Here is a 19,109-nt window from a genome sequence, read left to right as displayed (position 1 = left end):
GATTGCAGATACTGGGGTTTGCAGCTTTCCAGAAGCAGTTTTCACAGTGTTTTGACCACGAGCCACAGGAAGAAATACATTCCACATCACAGGCACACACTCACACCGAAAACAAATGTCTCATGAAACTGTAACTACCCTTACTTCCTTAAGCACACTGGTATTTTTACTCTTATTCTTGCTTGAGTGTTCTCTCTCTCTCCCTTTGCATATGCTCACTGTAACCCAGTAAACTGATATCATGACCCGCTGATGGGTCTGGACCTTGCAGTCTTTTTTTTTTTTTTTTTTAATGTTTTAGTTCTTTCTAGGAGAGAGAGAGACAGTGAGCAGGGGAAGGGCAGAGAGAGAGGGAGTCACAGACTCTGAAACAGGCTCCAGGCTCTGGGCTGGCAGTCAGCACAGAGCCCGACGCGGGGCTCAAACCCACGGACCGTGAGATCATGACCTAAGCGAAAGTCGGACGCTTAACCAACTAAGCCACCCAGGAGCCCCAGGACCTTGCAGTCTTAAGAAGCTGTGCATGAGGGAGCCCACAGGAAGGGTCAGGCCTGGCCCCAAGAGTGGCCCGTTCCCCTCCAATCCTTCCTCATGTGGTCCCTGGAGCTTTAGGATACTTGTGTCAGAAACTGCAGCCTGGTCTTGGCTGAGTCATGGGGTAGGTGTGGGGGGTGGGTTCAGGAGGGGCTGCCCACTCCGGTGGGCAAATAGGTGCAGAGACCCCTCTCTAAAGCTGGAGTGGCAGTTATATGAACCACAGCGGGCAGGGTTCCTTGCATTCCAGCCTCAGCAGCAGCACACAGTAGGTCCTCAGTAAAGGTCTGAGGAAGCATGAATAGGGGATGGTGCTCTGGACCGGGGCTAGTGGCAGGCTGTGCACTATGACCTGGGGCCTCAGTGATCCACCCTGCAGAATGCAGGCCGTGGCCTCTGGGCTCTCTCAGAACACACAGGCCTCATCACAAAAGCCTGGAGCTCCCTGCGGGCAGTGGAGAGATGCAGCGTGGCACCATCTTACAGGTGGCTCATGCAAGGGTGGGGGCCCTGTGCGGGGTGACGTCTTCCAGCCTCGAGCTCATCAGGCCAGATCTTGAGGCCTTGCAAGGCCTCCTCGTGGGCTCAGGTGGATGGGAATCTCCACAGACGTGCTGTCGCTCCACTGAGGCTGCCTCTCCCCTGAGAGCTGGAGATCCGTGTGGGAGGAGGGCTGAGAAAGAGGCCGGTAGGAGAGTGGAAGGGAGGTCTGGTGACAATTCCCAAGCCTCCCCCTCAGAATGACATCAGCTTCTAAAATCCTTAGTCATGACTGGGACAGGGTGGTGACTCCAAATCTCCTCCCTGTCTAAAAAACCAGGCGTTAGTTTGTTTACTCACTCGGGGTGTGTGTGTGTGTGTGTGTGTGTGTGTGTGTGTGTGTGTGTCTAACCTATGGCAGATACAGCAGTGGGCATAGGCTACAAAGATGTCAGAGGCAAGGTCCCCACCCTCTAGTAGCTTTCTGGTCTTAGTGGGGGGACACAGTCAGTAAGTAAGCAAGATCCTATCCAAGAATGACAAATGCTTTCAGGGAATAAGAAGGGAAGAGAAAGTGACGGCTGGGGAACCTAGGGAGGAAGGGCAGGGGAGAAGGAGGCAGAATCCCAAGCAGGTCCCCTGCCATCAACACAGAGCCCTACATGGGCCTCCATCTCATGAACTTCAAGATCATGACCCGCCCAAATCAAGAGCCAGAGGCTTAACCCACTAAGCCACCCAGGCGCCCCTGTAGCTTTTCCTTTTAGAGGCACATTTGGTGAACTTTCGGGATCCTTCCAACTCCTGCAGCCTGTGGTTCAGGAAAGGGAACTTCTCACAGGTATGTGAAAAGCCAGGGTAGCGAGAGGAGCCCTCCTGTTTCTGGTTAGATGGCAGGATGCAGAAAGTGCGTGGGCTGCTGTGTTAGTTCAAGCCCGGGGCACATGTCGCCCAGGGGCCTGCCTCTCTGTTGCTGTGCTAACTTCGAAAACTGATCTCCCACGTGCCCTCCTTCATCCCAGCGCCCACACCCTCCCATTTCATTTTGCCTGTTGTGAAGAGGGGTGCAGGTTTAGCACCCTAGATTAGGCCCACCTCTTGCTTTGGGGACATTTCAAACAGTGGGTTTGAACACGCTCCACGCTTATGTTAGGGTCCCAGGGCTTGGTTGCCTGCATGTCCACACCCCCAGCCCACTGGCCTTTCTCAGGTGTGCTCTGGAGTTCTTCATGCTGTGGGCTCCGGACCTGCGTGGCAACTGGTCCCCTGGGAGCATGGGGTTTTAAGCCAGCAGCCGCCGCCGCAGTGGGAACTCAATCACAGAGGACACAGGAGCCATGCGTCGGGCCAGTCTTCAGTGCCTTTCAGCCTGTGTGGTGAGAATCAAGGTTCTCCCAGAGCGCAGGAAACATGCAGAAACCTGGTGTGTTTGGCTACATATTTTTTCAGCCCCTCCTCCCTTCCTGCGCTGTAGGTCCCTCCTCCCCTGGCCTCAGTTTCCCTATCCAAGCTATACAACCTCCCTGGGATTTCTTTGGGAGTAGACAGGGTGGGTTTGAAAAGCAGCCCTGCCCACTCTCGTCTCCTCACCCCTCCAGCGCCGGATTTCCGATTTCCGGCTGCGGGGCCGCACGTGCGGTGCTGTGCCTTGGATTGTCAGTGCCCTCGCTGGCTGGTGGCCCGGCGGATGGTCGAGGTGTCACCGTGAGGAGAGGAGGAAGCGGGCGAGGTGACGGCAAGGTCGTGGCCCGGCGCCGCCCCCGCCCCACCCCACCCCACCCCACCCCCACCCCCACCCCCGGCCCCCGGCCCCCGGCGGCGGCTTCCGCAGCTTAGACCGCAGCGGCCCGTGCGCCCGCGCGCTCCCTGCCCCGCACGCCGGCCGGCGACCCCGCTGCTTGGAGTCGCGCCCGCGGAAGCCGCAGTGCCGAGGTCCTCGGATCCGCGGGGAGCAGCGGCGAGAGGCGGCTCCCATGCGGCACGCGAGCCGAGGCACTGGCCGCAGGCGCAGGTGAGACGGCGCCATGGGGCAGGCGGGCTGCAAGGGGCTCTCCCAGTCGCTGTTGGACTACAAGACCGAGAAATATGTCATCGCCAAGAGCAAGAAGGTGGGCCTGCTCTACCGGCTGCTGCAGGTCTCCATCCTGACCTACCTGGCGGTGTGAGTTCTCCGGGGGCTTTAGCGGAGTGGGGGAGGCGCTGGGCAGCGGCCGGACGCTCCGGGGACCTGGCAGGGAACTGGAGGAGCGTTCCTCGTACTCGGCGAGGGGCTCCGGGGCAGGAGGGTGGCAGGTAGGAGAGAGCCCTCTGTTTCCCCAGCGCCTTTGGAGGTGACGAGATGCGGGCAGGGACTTCGGTGTTCTTCATTTACGAGCCTCTCCGTGGGCAGCTCCTTCCTCGCGGCCGGGGCCCAGGGTGTTGGGGCCACTCGTAAGGGGCAAAGACGCAGGGGCCTGGGCTCCAGCTGTCGCTCCGGCAGCCTCCCTGGTCTCTTGCCCTGGTGCAGGCCTGGGCACCGGGTGGGTTATTTATAATCACTGAGCTCAGTGGCAAAACTCCTGGCGGGGGCAGCTCAGCAGCCTGGTGCGTCCCAGCTCTCCTTCTGGTCAACTCCACACACTCCAAGCTAGCCTCTCTGGCGTCCGGCTGGGGGTCCTGCCCAGAGGCCCCCTACCGGGCACCCAGCCAGACCGGCCGCCTCTACCTTTCCCCCTCCCACCGGCAGGAGCTGGCACCATGGGCAGAGGGGGCAGCTCATGGGAGTGGCAACAGCCAGGCGTTTCAGAACTCTCACCCAAGAAGGGAGGGAACAGGTGGAGGGAGGAAAGGACACCAGATGCCTGGGAGGCTGATGTGCCTCTTTTACTACTTTAGTAAATGCCACTGAGTCCCTACTATTTCCTGACTGGAGGAGGAGCAGCACCCTGACCTCACTAGGAGGCCAAGTGCCCCAACTGCCCGTGGAGCTTCATCCGTAAGGCACCAGAATGCCTCCCACCTGAGGGCCTTGGGAGGCGCTGTTCCCCAGCCACGTGCACCTTTACTCCTGTACTTGGTTAGCACCAGCTCATCCTTCACACCCAGGTTCTCGAGTAACTCCTCTGATGCATTCGACAGGAATCGTGTGCTTAATGCCTGACTCCCACCCATTCTGGGGACACCATGAAGGCAGGCAGGGCCTGGCATCACCTAGTAGGTGTGATAGGAATGAATGAATGAATGAATGAATGAATATTGTTCCCTGAGCATTTGCTCAATATTTCTGTCCAGGCTGGGCCCAGTGTGTCCCTACTAACATTAACATTGGCTCCCTGTCATAGCCCTCTCAGGGTGCCTTGGAGACAGGGACAATCTAGAGCCTAGGATATAGCAGGTCTGCCCCCAGAAATGAAGAGGGTGGGCACATCCTGGTTGGCGCCTGCAGTGTGAAGAACACTTACTGGCCCCATGGGGGGGGGGGGAGGGTGGTGGTGCAGGCCATGCCCAGCACTCCTGCATGACCCGGGGCAGGCAGCTCCTGCCCTCTCCTGGCCTCTGTGTTCCCAACTTTCCCAAGGGGTCAAGCTGTACAGTCTCTAACCCTAACAGTCACGTCAGTAAGCAGTTGATGAGCTGTATCTGTTGAGCTCTTCCCTTGCCCGGCATCAGTGTACTGAGCAATGTACATGTGCCATCTCATTAAAAAACCATTATTTTCTTTGGTATTTCAAAATAATTTTAGATTTACAGAAAGGCTTCAAGAGTAGTATAAACTTTTTGAAACACCCTTCACCTAGATTCCTCACGTGTTAACATTTTACTACGTTCGTGTTGTCCTTTTCCCTTTCTCTCTCCACACATGTGATGTGTGTGTATATATACATTTTTTCTGTTTAAGAGTAAGTTGCAGGCATTATGCCCCTTTACCGCTACATCCTTCAGTGTGTATTTCTTTTTTTTCTTTAAAAAATGTTTTTTAATGTTTATTTCTGAGAGAGAGAGGGACAGTGTGAACAGGGGAGGGTCAGAGAGAGAGGGAGACACAGAATCCGAAACAGGCTCCAGGCTGAGCCGACACGGGGCTCGAACCCACACACCGTGAGATCATGACCTGAGCCGAAGTCGGACGCTTAACCGACTGAGCCACCCAGGCGCCCCTGTATTACAATTTTTAAGTTGAAGGAAAATTCACATGGCATGTAATTCACCATTTCAACCATTTAAAATGATCCAATTAAGTGGTTTTTGAATGCTCACAGTGTTTACAGCTATCACCACTATCTTCTTTCAGCACATTCCATCACCCCAAGAAGAAACCCGTAACTGGCAGCATCAGTTGGCACCCCTCCCCTGCTTCACTTACCATTGGGTTTTTGGGGTTTACCTGTGCTGTAGCCGGCATCAGTCATTCATTCCTTCTACGGCTGAATAAGACCCCGCTGTATGGATAAACCACATTTTGTTTACCCATTCATCTGTTGACAGACATTGGATTGTTTCTCCCTTTTGGCTGTCTCAAACAACATTCACTTACAAGTTATTGTGTGGTTATGTTTTTAGTTCTTTGGGGTATATATTTTGGAGTGAAGTTGCTAGGACATATCATTACCTTTTGAGGTGCTACCAAACTTCCCCACAGCAGCTGTACCATCTTACGTTCCTGTCAGCAAATACCCATTTCTCTGAAGTCTCACCAACACTTGTTATTTTCCTTTCTTTCTTTCTTTCTTCTAAATTACAGCCATCTTATTCGGTGTGAGGTAGTATCCCATTGTGGTTTTGATTTGCATTTCCTTGATGAGTAATAATGTTGAACGTCTTTTTCCTGTGCTTATCGGCCATCTGTATAATTTTCTTTGGAGACATAGCTATTCAAATTATTGACCTTTTTTTTTTTTAAATTGGTTTCTTTGTATTTTTATTGCTGAGTTGTAAGAGTTCTTTATATGTGCTGGATACCAGACCCTAACCAGTTATAAGATTTGCAAATAGTTCTCCCGTTCTGTGGGTGATCTTTTCATTTTTTTGATAGTGTCCTTTGACGCCTAAAAGTTTTTTTTAAAAATTTTTTTAAAGTTTATTTTTGAGACAGAGCGAGACAGAGCATGAGTGGGGGAAGGGCAGAGAGAGAGGGAAGACACAGAATCCAAAACAGGCTCCAGGCTCTGAGCTGTCAGCGCAGAGCCTGATGCGGGGCTCGAACCCACGAACTGTGAGATCTGACCTGAGCCAAAGTCAGACACTTAACCGACTGAGCCACCCAGGCTCCCCTACACCCAAAAGTTTTTAATTTTGATGAAGTACTATTTATCTATTTTTTTCTTTTATTGCATGTGTTTTGGGTGTCAAAGAGTATAGGATTTTGTACTCTCGTTTTGTAGAATGACACCCCCCGCCCCCTGGTTGGATATGTCTGAGGTCTCCTCATGCTGAGTTTCAGGTTATGCCCCATCTCCTTTAACTGTCCTCACGCCCCTGGAGGGAGGCCCTGTTGTCCCTGTGCTGAGCCCCAGAGTTCATTGGCTCACCTGAGGTCACATCCCCAGGCATGGGTGAGCAGGCTGGCCCGGCCTGGGTCAGCTTCAAGGCCTCAGCCCCTGAGAGCAGCCATCTCCCTGCTCTTCGGGCTGCTTGTCACCTGTGCTGCTTGCAGGACTGGGTTTTAGGCAGCAGTGCGGTCGTGACCCCTGCTCAGGAGCTGGTGGGAAAGGTGAATACCCTGGGGAGGATTCCCCGAGGGCAGTGGTGACCCTGATGCCCGCTGCTGGGCCCTCTCCCCACAGTTGGGTGTTCCTGGTGAAGAAGGGTTACCAAGACACCGACACGTCTCTGCAGAGCAGTATCATCACGAAAGTCAAGGGTGTGGCCTTCACCAATACCTCTGAGCTCGGGGAGCGACTTTGGGATGTTGCCGACTACGTCATCCCACCCCAGGTCTGAACCCCACCCAGCACTGGGGCCTCAGCTAATAGGGCCTCGCTTAGGGTGGGGAGGTACCCAGGGACCTTCACTGATTGTCTCCCTTGGCCCAGGACAGCTACCAGGATTTGCAGATGGAGACCCTGCCCAGATCCTTCCCCTCACGCCATCCCCCTGCCCTCCTTGACTGCACCTCTGTGACCACTCCCTTCCCAACAAATCCTGAGCCTGTAGAGACCAAATTGGGCCCCAAGAAGTTCCAGATCAGTGTGGGTCGGGTTGCCTGGCACAGAGAACTGCTCCTGTATGTTAGCCTCTGCCCTTGGGAATGGCTCCCTGGCCTAGTCACAACTGGCCTGGGCCAGGGCCTTGGCCACCCCATCACTGCCTCTTCTCCTCCCAGATCTGGGCTTAGATCCCAGGAGCTGAGGTCAGAATAGGGATTCGTGGAGGGGGGCAGTTTGGTGTTGGGGGCCTGAAAGAGCCCTGTCAAAGGACATCTACTCAGGGACTTCAGGGTCAGTGGGCAGATGGGTGGGATCCACTGGTTTTGTGGCCCCATTGTCCTCAACACCCATGCAGAGACCCAACCCCCTGCCATGAAGTCCTGGGAAGGAGGGTCCCCAAGAGGCTAAGAGGATGTCCCTCAATGCCTCTCCGGTTTCTCAGGGAGAGAACGTCTTCTTCGTAGTCACCAACTTGATCGTGACCCCCAACCAGCGGCAGGAAACCTGTGCTGAGGTTTGATTTGGTTCATAAGGCTGGGGAGGGGGCGGGAGAGCCTCCATCAGGGGCTGGGGTCTACCCTTTTCCTGAAGCAGTGGTTTCTACCGCCTTCATATGCCCTGGAGAATATGTGTACTGGAGTGTGGGCCTGCATCGCTTGGGGGGAGAGATGCAGTTTCTCAGAGAGTGTGTGGCCCCACTCAGGGGAGGAACCCCTGTTCCAGCTCCTGGGGTGAGACCTTGGTTCTGAATGGGAGCCCCTGCAGGGGACCCCCACCCACATGCACCTTCTCTCCCGGCAGAGTGAAAGCATTCCGGATGCCTTGTGCTACACAGACAGTGACTGCCCTCCTGGGGAGCCTGTTGTGGCTGGAAATGGTGAGGCCTGGAATGGTGGGGTTGGGAGCAAAGTGGGGGCTGGAGCCAGGAGGCTTCTAGCATCATTTCTGCCCCAATCTTGCAGGAGTGAGGACTGGCCGCTGCCTTCGGGGGGTGAACAGGCAAAGGGGCACCTGCGAGATCTTCGCCTGGTGTCCAGTGGAGACAAAGTCCAGGCCAGTGTGAGTGGCTGCAGCCTCGGGACCCCAAAAAGCTACCTGGGCAGTGAGTGGGTCTCAGCCTGATGGTGGAGACATGTCTACTATGAGCTCCTCATTCTGAGGACACCCCACAAGGGCCTGAGGACCACCCCAACACGAAGAAATCGATGGTTCTCGGCAAGGTTTCCCGGGGACCTAGGGAGCAGGCAGGCCTCAGCCCTGCCACGGGCCCCGGGGGGATGTACAGGGGGGGAAGGGCAGGGCCTCCTGGGCACACTGTCCTGGCTTGGTTTGCAGGAAGCCGCTCCTGGGCAAGGCTGAAGACTTCACTGTTTACATAAAGAACTTCATTCGTTTCCCCAAATTCAACTTCTCCAAGTAGGTGGGACTTGGTTACTGGGGACCTAGGGCCTGCCCCCTTGTTCACTGTGCGTGGGGCCACGTGCATGGTGTGTGTGCGACATCTGCATGTGAACAAACCTCTGGGAGATGCTGGAGCACGCCTTCCCCCTGCTGTGGGAGGGACGTTCTGTCCTTGACCGCAGGAGGTTGTTGGAGGAGGGGGCTAAGGGGGAGTAGTCAGGACTTGAGTAAGGGTGGCGCCAGGGACTCAGCCTGGGCCAGGGAAGGGCCCTGAGACTCCTGCGTCAGGCTGTGTCTGGCCCGGGAGCAGCCAGTCTCCACTTCATTTCACTGTGTGTTCACGGCCTCCATCCAGGACCAATGTGCTGGACACCAAAGACAAAGGTTTCCTGAAGTCCTGTCATTTTGGCCCCAAGAACCCGTACTGCCCCATCTTCCGATTGGGGTCTGTGGTCAGCTGGGCAGGGAGCAACTTCCAGGAGATAGCCCTGCAGGTGGGGAGCGCGCACTGGGGAGCCCTGCCTGCGGGCCAGGGAGGGGGGTGCCTCAGAGCTCTGGGCCTGGGCTCAGGAAGAGGGTGGGGAGGAGGGGGCTCCTGGGGTCGGGTGGTGGGTGGTAGTGTGGAGTGCCCCGCCCCAGGGACTCACTGTCTTCGGGATTAGCGCTGACACACAGCCTGTCAGAACCCAGGCACTCAGTGGGAGGCACAGCGAGCACCTGCTGTGTGCTTCGCAGCCCTTGGGGGGCATCAGTTGAAAGTGAGCCAGAAGGAGCCCCACTGGTGCATCCCAGCTGCATGTACGGGGCTGGCTCCAGTAGTTCCCTTCTCCCCGGAAGCGTGAAATGGGGGGTGGGAGGGGCATGGGGGTGGGGGCTGTCCGTGATGCGCTTTCCCAGCCTCTCCAAAGGTGGGGCTGGGGCCCTGGGGCTTCCACCTTCCTCCTGGGAGGATGCTCAGTGGGGCGACCTGTGGCTCGAGCACTCTCCCCGTCTTGTCCAGCTCTTGGTGAAGAGCTGGTCTGTGACTTCTGCCCACCTCCAGAAAGTTCTGTGCACTGATTCTTGTCTCTTCTTCATCAAGGGTGGTGTGATAGGAATTCAGATTGAATGGGATTGTGATCTTGATAAAGCTCCTTCTGAATGCAACCCTCGCTATTCTTTTAGCCGTCTGGACAACAAATTTTCAGAAAACTCAGTCTCCTCTGGGTACAACTTCAGGTAACTGGGGTTAGACCTGCTGTCTTGTGACTCTGGCCACATTTTGTCCTTTTCCGGGTGCCAGCACTATGACACCCCTTACTTGAGGTGGATGTCAGAGTGGGAGGTATAGTGAGAAAGAGCTGAGGAGAGGTGAGGGATGCTAGCTGGGAGCACCCCTGGGGGAGGAGAGAAGTTTCTGTCACCCTGGGGGTTCACTAGGAAGCCCGTGAACTTAGCTCAGTCACTTCCATCAGTGCTCTAGTGTCCCCGGGCTGGCCCAGTGTGTAGTGGGAAAGCTCTTGCCTCTTGGGGAATGTCTGTGAGGATTTCAAAGGTCTGGATGAGTCTTTACCTTGACGTTAGCAAGAGGGTCTGCACCCTCCCCCCTCGGGGGCGCTCATAAATCTCCAAAGCAGCCTGGTATGTACTGCCGAGCACAGAAGGTCTCCCCCGGGCCATGTCTCCCTTAGGTTTGCCAAATATTACCGAGATGGAGCTGGAGTGGAGTTCCGCACCCTCATGAAGGCCTATGGGATCCGCTTCGATGTGATGGTGAATGGCAAGGTGTGTGGGCTGTATCTCCCTTCCTGAGGCCAGGCAGGGCTGGGGGGTGGGGGGGCATGTTGGGAGTACCCAGGAACCCTGCTGACCACCCTTCCTTGTTCACCCTGCGTTGTTTCTCTGCACTACAGGCAGGGAAGTTCAACATCATCCCCACGATCATCAACATTGGCTCTGGGGTGGCGCTTATGGGTGCTGTGAGTACCACCCCCCCCAACCTTTACCCTCTGAGACTGGCTGGGGAGGGGAAAACAGCTCCAGGAGTGCTGTTCATGCGCTTCAGAAAGAACAGGAGCGGGCGAGGTCCGTGGCACATGGGTAAAGAGGGCTTTCTGGGACTGACACCTGCCAGCAGCACCAGGTGGCAGCAACGGCCTGACTTTCTCTTTCCAGAGCCAGAGAGGCATCTGGCTGGAGAGGCATCCAGAGCTGGGAGTGGGGCTGGGATTCTCTAGGATCCTGGGTCAGTTCCTGAACTTCCTAAGCCTCATCTCCACTGCTGCAAAAAAGAGCCAGGATCCAGCTGTATACAGGGTTGGTTGCTCAGCCATGGCCCGGTTGATAATTCTTTCCTGTGTGGGGCTATGCTGTGTGCTGTGGGATGATTAACAACGTAGCACTACCTCTACCACTAGATCCCCACAGTGCTTTCTCTCCCACTTGTGACAACCATAGATGTCTCCAGAAGTTGCCAAATGTCCCCTGGGGAACAAAATCACCCCCAGTTGGAAATCCCAGGGCTAAGAATATGAGCAGCAAGGGTGTCAGGCTGTGGTCCTTCCTCAGATCTGTCCGGCTGGGCCCTGGGGGCACACGGGAGAGGAAGTCTTTGCTGGAGAGTAGGCAGAGCTTTCCCCCCGAATCTCTTGTCATGCCCCTTTGTTCTTCTGGAAGTTTTTCTAAAGACACGGGAGCTGTCTGTGGGTGGCCCCTGCCCATCCCGGCAAGCTCCTTGCTACGGTTTCTGGCAGCCTCGTCCTCTTGGAGGCCTCCGGCAGGACCTGGGACTTTTTACTGAGACCAGGAAAACTGTGGAGCAGTATCAGCAAGTCATGGGGTTCAGCGAGGCTGTTCTCCTGAGAGGTGACGGATGACAGTGAGCCCCAGAGGATTCCTCTTAACTGCAAACAGCCATTGTTAGGGAATCCTGTTTGCTCATGTAACTTTCTTAGAGAGGGGCCACTGTCAGTCATTACTTTCTTCGTGTGGGTAAATCAGAACACGAGGGCATGGGGTGCTTACCTGTGAAATCAAGGCAACGGGAACAGTGGTGCTGGAGGCTGGGTTGGTTGGAAGGGTGTTCTCTGTGGAAGGAGGAGTTGATAACATTTGGGGCATCTGGGCAGAGGGCGGGGGGGCCGGGAAGGGTTGTGCAGTGCCGTGAGTCAGAGGCCCAGGTTCACCTGTGAACCCATCCCTCAGCCCCCTCCCTTGGCCCACCCAGCCCGCCTCACCCCCTCGTTCTGGTGGGAAACAGCCCCTCCCCCTAACCCTAACCCTAACCCTCCCTTCGGTGCTGTGGCTGGGATGGCCCTCTGGTGGACGAGACGGGCATGTGCACCATGTGCTCTGCAGCTCCTGTGAACAGGTGTGGGGGGGGGGGTCCCCTGGGTTAGCTCCGTCCTCGTCCTCGTCAGCCTTTCCGTGACTGCCCCTGCCGTCCTTACTCTTCAGGCCCTCTCCAACCCGTCTCTCACACTGACTGGCAGAAGGCACGTCCTGAATTTCTAAAATGCCACAATCCTGACTGTGTTTGCCCCTATTCAAGGCCCTTTGGTGCCTCCCCCTGAGACCAAGGCCTCAAAGGCATTATAAGAGAACTTGCAGCCGGTCCCCATCCTCATCTCCAGAAGTGTCTCTGGCTTTTGCAACACAGGCCCTGTGGAATTTCCTTTGCTACCTCGGCAATGCCTGCCCTTCCTGGCTTTTGTGTTTTTTTGCCTTGTTACATAGTATTCAGCCCTCAACACTCAGCCCAGATATCCCACCCCAGAGTAAGGTCCTGTCTTCACTCTGCTTCCTTGCTCTTCTCCTCATCGTCGGATTTGTCGTTGTCCTAATTCTGCCCCAGAGGGAGAGTCCCCTCGAGGTCTCATTGTCTTAATTGTCTTGCACCCAGTGCAGTGCCTGGCACATCGGTGACATTTGCTGAAGACATGATTGGATGGAGTCAGGGCAGCACAGGGGATGCTTGGCCTGACAGAGCAGATGGTCTCCATCTGCTAACTCCGGCCTAACTTTGGCTCTACCGTGGATGAACTTCATGGCCTTTGACAAAATGCCTCTTTCTGAGCCCAGTTTCCCCATCTATTGACTGGGGACAATGATGCCCTGTAGGGGTTGTTGTCTGATCCCTCGGAATGGACTATGGGTCAAGTGGCAGGGTGCTTCCTGGAAATCTAGCATTCTGAGTCAGGAACACCAACTCTCTTGCTGCAGGGCGCTTTCTTCTGTGACCTGGTGCTTATCTACTTCATCAAGAAGAGCCACTTTTACCGAGACAAGAAGTACGAGGAAGTGAGGTCAGTTATGCTTCCTCCCCTGCAGCCTGAGGGGACTTTTGTGGGGCCGCCTTGACTGGAGTTCCCCTCCCTGGCCTAGAAACTTTACCCGGGTTGGATGGTAATGCCTAGCGTGTGGAGGCAGGACTGACCCATTGGGAGCTCCCCTGGAAGGGCCGCGCGGAAGGTGGAATGTTCTGAGAACATGCTTTACAGAGCTGAATTCCATCGCAGAGCAGCTGGTGGAATAAAAGGCCTCCAAAGGACACAGCCAGGAGATCTGGTTTCCAGGCCTGACTCCGCCACTGTCTACCATGTGACTTCAGAGAAGTCCGAGGCCTCCTTGGACCCCATTGTCTCTCTCTTATGTCTTAGGATTCTTGGACTTGGTAGTCCTGGTTGGCTGGGGTTGAGGGAAGCTGCAGTGGTAAGGGAAGAAAAAGATGGATTTCTTGTGTTTTCCTGTGGGAGCCTATTTCCAGGCTCTCGTGGGCCCCTGAGCATGGCGGTGTGTATGCGTATATTCAGAGCAGCAGAATACTGTGTAAGCGGGAAGTCCTGATGCCTGTGGGCAGACTGGAAGGGGAAAGGGGCTCTGGCCCAGCCATTCCTGGAGGAGCGGGGATCAGAAAGGGGAATTGCAGATGGTGGGCTCCAGATGGGCACCGGGGTGCTCCCTGAACCCCACCGCAGCCTGGGACAGCAGGCGGAGGGTCAGCCTGCATCATTTGCCTGGACTGAACCCAGCCCTGATGCAGGCTGCACCCTCAGCCCCGACCCCGGTCGCAGACAGAGCCAGAGCCCTCTTGCCTCCTGGCTGAGCTGCTAGAGGAAGAGGGGTGCCCCCACAGGGCGAGTGGCTCTCCAGGGCCTGCCCCACGCCCCCACCCCGCCAGTCTGGGGAAGGTGGGCTGGGCTCTGCAGGCCAGGGTTAACTCGGTCCTGTCCTGCCCAGCGTCCTGCGGGTCCTGGCCGAGGCCTCGCAACAGGATGGGAGCCCAGAGGCAGAGGAGGCGGCGGCGGGGCCTGGGTTGGCCGAGCAGCCGGAGGCGCAGCACGGAGGCAGCAGCCGGAAGGGGAATGGCTGCCCGCCCGCTGAGGGGCTGCTGGGTGGAGGACCCGAGAACGAGCCTTGTAGAGATGGGCCGGCCCTCTCCTCTCCTCCCTGCTCCAGCATGACATGGACACAAGGCAGGACGTCCGGGACCCGGGAGCACCCACCCAAGCTGGACTTTGTGGGGGACAGGGCTGCTTTAACCCCTTCGTGATCCCCGTTATTTCCTCAGCCCCCCGCCCCCCAAGCCACCACACAGCAGTCTGCTTGCTGTGCTATCCCAGCATTAAGACAACGTCATTTCCTCAGGCTTCCTCTGCCTGGCGCTTCTCTGAGCTCTATGTATGTATGAACCCATTTCAGCAACTTAATGAGGCGGACACTCACAGTCCCTGTTCTAATGAGGAAACCGAGGCAAGAAAAGTTGTGACAAAAGTCACATAGCTAATAAACGGCAGAGCTGGGATTTGAACCTAGGCAGTATGTCTCCAGAATCCAGTTCTCCCTGACAGTTTCCTGCCTTGTCAAGCCTGCCATTCCCCTGTTCATCAGATGCCTTCCAGAAATTCTGGAACTGCCCTAGCCTTAGGAGGGTGGTGGTATGCTGACAAGTGGCCTGTAGTCTGCCCTTCCCCGGCACACAGGGGACCTTCTTGCTCAGCCAGGCTAGGCTTCTGACTCTCCTTTTGTAAACCATATCCCAGTTTCCCTGCCTGGGCTGGGGGTCTGCTCCTCTGGTCCCCAGCTTTCATTCTTTGTTGACTCAGGGACTGGCAGCTTCCCGTGGGGAGCTGGGCCTGTGCAGGGCAGGAGTGAGACATGCACTGGGAAGGAGAGGCAGGCAAAGGAGGGAGAGAAGTGAGGAAGGCAGAGGCTCAGGGCTGTGGCAAGGAGGCAGGGGTCCCAGCAGCACCCCTGGTGTGCTCCCTGAGCCCCTGAGCCTGTGAGACGGAGGAATGACCACCCCATGGTGTTGGCTGTGGGAGGCCTGGGTGCCCTGAGGGAGCCACCGTAGTGGCTGCTGCTCATTGCCGGTTTGGCCCCGGAGGCCTGGGCCTGGGCATCGGCACGGACCCGGGCTGTGGCCAGGCTCTCCCCAGCCTGCCCATGCCTGGGAATCTCCATCTGCCCTGCCGCCAGTGGGAGGCTGCTGAGGGTGGAGTCTGCCTTTAGGGAGGCTGGCCCTCTTCACAGGGTCCCCAATTGTCCTCTGTGTGCCCCCTACCCGCCCCCTCACCCCCAGGTCTGGCCATGTGGGAAATGGAAAGGTGAATGTGGAGCAGCTACAGAACCTGCAGACCCCGGAGGCATAGCCTGAGGTGTGTGCCGAGAGCAGATTTGCTGAAGGTGCTGGGGCAGAACCGCCCGCAGCTCTGAACTGAGAACTGTGTTCGCTTGGGACAGGCGCTTCCGGGCACAGCTGTCTCTTCCGCACCTGGAGATCCCACGACTAGCTTTTCCTTGTGTGCCAGGGGAGGGGAGCCTCCTGGCGGCCAGCGTGGCTCGGACTTGGAGGAGGAGGACTCGGCGAGGGAAGCAGGGAAGGCCAGGGGCCTGAGTGGTACTCGACTGTTTTATTTTCCTGAGAACTTAGTTCATTCGTGTGCACAGTAAACGCTACGTGCTGTGGGCTGTGCCCTATCCAAGAGATGCTTAAATGAGACACTCACATGGCCCTCGGGTCGGGGGAGCACGCGTGGAATTCCTTCCGGAGCCAACAGACATCGCAGCCAGGCGCAGCCACTCTGGCCGTCCTCCAGCCTCTAGCCAAGGACCACAAATCCCTGTTGAAAATGATGGCTCCTCAGAGAAAGACTTTGGCCAACATCCAAGGGGACGTCTGGCCTACCCTCAAGGATAAAATTATAGGTGGCCAAGGAAGCAACCAGGAAAGGACCCGGCCTGTAAAGAGGCAGCTGGCCCTTGAGGGGAGAGGCAGCCTCTGCGGGTTTCCAGGAAAGGTGGGGAAGGGGAGGCAGGCAGGCCTGGGCTCCCGTCTACCTGCCCAGCCTCAGGAAGCTCTGGGCACAGTGTCTCACTGAATGGGAGCCCATCTGCCGGTGCCCTTTCTCCCTTGTGGTTCTGTGGAGCTGGGTGTCCCCCACCCAGCTTCCCTCCCTTTCTCCTCCAAGGCTGCGTCTGAAGGGCTAAAGAGATCGAATAGGTGGCGCTCACCTGGCAGGCAGAGCAGTTGGTAACAGGGAGGCCAAAACTGTTAGGGAGGGCCCTGCCCCTCATCCCCACCCTTCACCCCTGCCTACTCCCTTCCAGCCCCACAATGCTGCCCCAGTCTGCGCCCCCCCCTTGGCGCTGTGGCCTGGGGACCAGTGGCAGCAGCATTCCCCCCGCCCCCTGGAAACGCGGTCTCTGCCCCCTTTCTCGTCCTCCTAAATCAGAACCCATGTTTCAACAAGATTCCATGTGATTCGTGTGGACATTCAGGTATGAGAGCACTGGTTACTGAGAATGCAAAGCCTGGGTCTGAGGGAGGAAGAGGCCAGCTTTGGCAGCTGATGCGGATTTTAGGCCAGACTTACAATCTGTTTTGAGAGCAAGAGGATTCTACCCCACCCCCACCCCCAGGAAAGTGACATTATGCTCAATGTATTTAAATTAAAATATTTTGACTAGATAATACTTACATGATTCAAAAACCAAAAGGTACAAAAGAATAGACGGTGACAAGCTTCCCTCCCACCCCTGTTCCCCAAGGCAACAGTACCAACGCCAAGAGGCTCCACTGTTTTGCGGAGAAATCTGCTTGGTTACTTGTGCCCCCGCTCAGGAAATGAACTTTTTCTGATGGCTGCAACGTCAGATCAAGTCTCCTCTGTGAGAAAGAGACGCGATGGAATACGTTGAAGTACCGGGCTGGTAGTTGGCTCGGCTCGCTCCCTTCTCCCTCTCCCACCAGCTGAGAGCCCCTCTGTAAACCCAAGGGAAGAGACCTACAGCTCATCACTAACTGGTGTCTGGTCTCCTCGGTAGCAAAGGCCCGCGGGGCTGCCTGGGACTCAGCAAGCGCCATGCTTTGGTTTGCCTAGCTCCCCGGACTCTGAGGAGTGTCCTCTTTGGAAGTGCTCTCTGGGCCTCCCTCAGGTCAGAAGGGTGGAAGCATCCTCCCACTGGGGCCTTTGGAGAGGGACAGAGGGGTTCGCAAGAAGGCCGAGCAGGGCATGGTCCCCCAAACGGGAAGCTCGCTCCTTTCAGAGCAAACAGCTCCTTCACTCTGGGCTGGGAACCTGTCACCAAGCCCTCCTGTTCTCGGAATAGAAAATGAAAAATCTGGGTGATCCACTAGGGTTAGCTCTCTCACTAAGGCAAACCTAGGAATTGTATACTTTCGTGTTTGGGAGGAAGCAAAAAGGGCAGGGGTCATGGCTGCTGGGTAGTTGGTCTAGTTTCTTTTAGCCTGTTTTTGGAATTGCTTTCCGGCAGCCACATCACTTGGGGAAAACTGTACTATTCGTTTTACACTGGAATGAAAATGTCTCCCTACGGTGTTCATTCAGTTGGTAAATATGCACTGAGTGCCTGTTGTCAGGTGATGGAGTAAGTCTGGTAATGGTTGTGAGAAACACAGAAACCATCCCTGCCCAAGTGCTTACAGCCTAGGAGGTGAACCTTAATCCGTGGTCACACACAGAATCACAAGCTGAATGAATCTTCAGTGAGGAGTAGCGAGAGTTTCCCCCAGGACGTGACATAGAAGCCGAAATCTGAAAGCAGCTTAATGAGGTGATGGGGGAAGCATTTCAGGCACGGCAGCCACGTGTGCAAAAGAAATGCCTTGACATGAGGAGTAAATGAGCTGGATGGAGACACTGTGACTGAAGCCGGTTTCGTGAGGCTTTCTTTCCACCAACCATCTTTAATCTTAAGGGCTGCCCCATTAAACTTCACTGCCACAGAGGACTTAACCTAATGGTTTCATCTCCAGCCAAGCTTTCCAGGTGGCCTCCTCGGCATGTCATGGGCCTTGTGCTCAGAAAAGCCAGGGACCCCATCACAGCTTCTGGATAGTGTTGCACACTGCCAGTTTCCTTGCTTTTGCACGCACCCCCATTACCCCCTTTTTTTTTTTTTTTGCATAATCTCGGTGGATGAGTGGGAGGTTCCTAAATCTTCTAGAAACTGGCTTTGAAACGGGAAGTGAAGTGGGAGCTCGAGCTCCACTGGGGAGAGCCCCTTTCCCTCAGGGCACCGGCTGCCTCAGCAGGTAGATGAGGACGCCAGCCTCTCCAGAGCTCCTTTCCATGTTGACATTTCAGGATCCCCTGAACGGTCTATGCTTGCCTTCAGGCTGTGGCCTAAGGCCATCTACCTAGTAGTCTCTGAGTAATTCCATGCCTGGGAGCACCATGATGCTGGTTACCGGGATTTGTAAACTGGGTGCTACCCGCGTGCCATCAAGAGGACCAGCGATGAAAGAGCTAAGTGCCCTCCACTCCTGATGCAGGGGTCACCAGGACTGACCAGTCATGACTGCCTTTTTGCCACCACCCCATCAGCTCTTTCTCTGTGGCTGGCTTGCCCCACTGGGGGACCAGTTGTAAAGGGGGAACGTGACTTCCTCCAGGTGTCTAAGCACCCCAGCTGTGGACTACAGCGCCCTGCAGAGTCCCTAAATCACCCCACGTGGAATGGCATCTTGCGTATCTGGAAAAGGGCTCCACCTGTTGCTACCCACTCTCCTCCACCCAATGATGCAGCTTTTCTCGAAGTATACTCTCCAGTGGGCCGAGCACTGTCTCCAAAAGGCACACCCTTCTTCCTGCTCTGTTTCCCCTTCGGCCAGTGCACGGAAGTAAAGGAGGAAAGATGGCAACCAGTATCTGGGACCTGCCCCGTAAATGTATTGATATTTTTATTTGGTTATAAAACAATAAAAGGTTTTAACTGTAAACATTTCTTGATTTTTTTTCCCCCTTTCATGTCTTACCCCACGTTTTAGAGGCAACTGTGAGAGGAAAGTGAGCCCTAAAGAGGCAGACACAAACAACTAGCAATATATTATGTTCCTTATTATCTTGCAAAGAAACTCGAGTGGAAGGAAACTCTTTATTTTTTTTATTTATTTTATTTTTTTAATGTTTTGTTTATTTCTAGGAGAGAGAGTGAGACAGCGTGAGCAGGGGAGGGTCAGAGAGAGAGGGAGTCACAGACTGAAACAGGCTCCAGGCTCTGAGCTGGCAGTCAGCACAGAGCCCGACGCGGGGCTCGAACCCACGAACCGCGAGATCATGACCTAAG

At 55.7% G+C, this 19,109-nt stretch overlaps 1 protein-coding gene across 2 annotated transcripts; it reads left to right on the top strand.

Moving 5' to 3' along the window:
* Window positions 1-3,038: 3,038 nt before the first annotated feature.
* On the top strand, window positions 3,039-16,450 carry P2RX5 (purinergic receptor P2X 5). 2 transcript variants are annotated; one of them, XM_039223027.1, is made up of 12 exons: window positions 3,039-3,175; window positions 6,777-6,927; window positions 7,582-7,653; window positions 7,941-8,016; window positions 8,102-8,198; window positions 8,475-8,555; window positions 8,896-9,034; window positions 9,622-9,758; window positions 10,211-10,304; window positions 10,433-10,498; window positions 12,741-12,823; window positions 15,100-16,450. In XM_039223027.1, exons 1-12 carry the CDS (start codon window positions 3,039-3,041, stop codon window positions 15,167-15,169), a joined length of 1,203 nt encoding a protein of 400 aa, XP_039078958.1. In that variant the 3' UTR covers window positions 15,170-16,450. The 2 variants fall into 2 exon arrangements, with proteins under 2 accessions (XP_039078958.1, XP_039078957.1); XM_039223026.1 differs by lacking the exon at window positions 15,100-16,450 and adding an exon at window positions 13,758-14,288.
* Window positions 16,451-19,109: the final 2,659 nt, after the last annotated feature.

Source organism: Hyaena hyaena, unplaced genomic scaffold (genome assembly GCF_003009895.1).
Source record: "Hyaena hyaena isolate Hyena2069 unplaced genomic scaffold, ASM300989v1 scaffold_1241, whole genome shotgun sequence".
NCBI classification, from domain to species: domain Eukaryota; kingdom Metazoa; phylum Chordata; class Mammalia; order Carnivora; family Hyaenidae; genus Hyaena; species Hyaena hyaena.
Note: the sequence above shows the minus strand (reverse complement) of the source record. Positions and strands in the feature narration are given on the sequence as shown.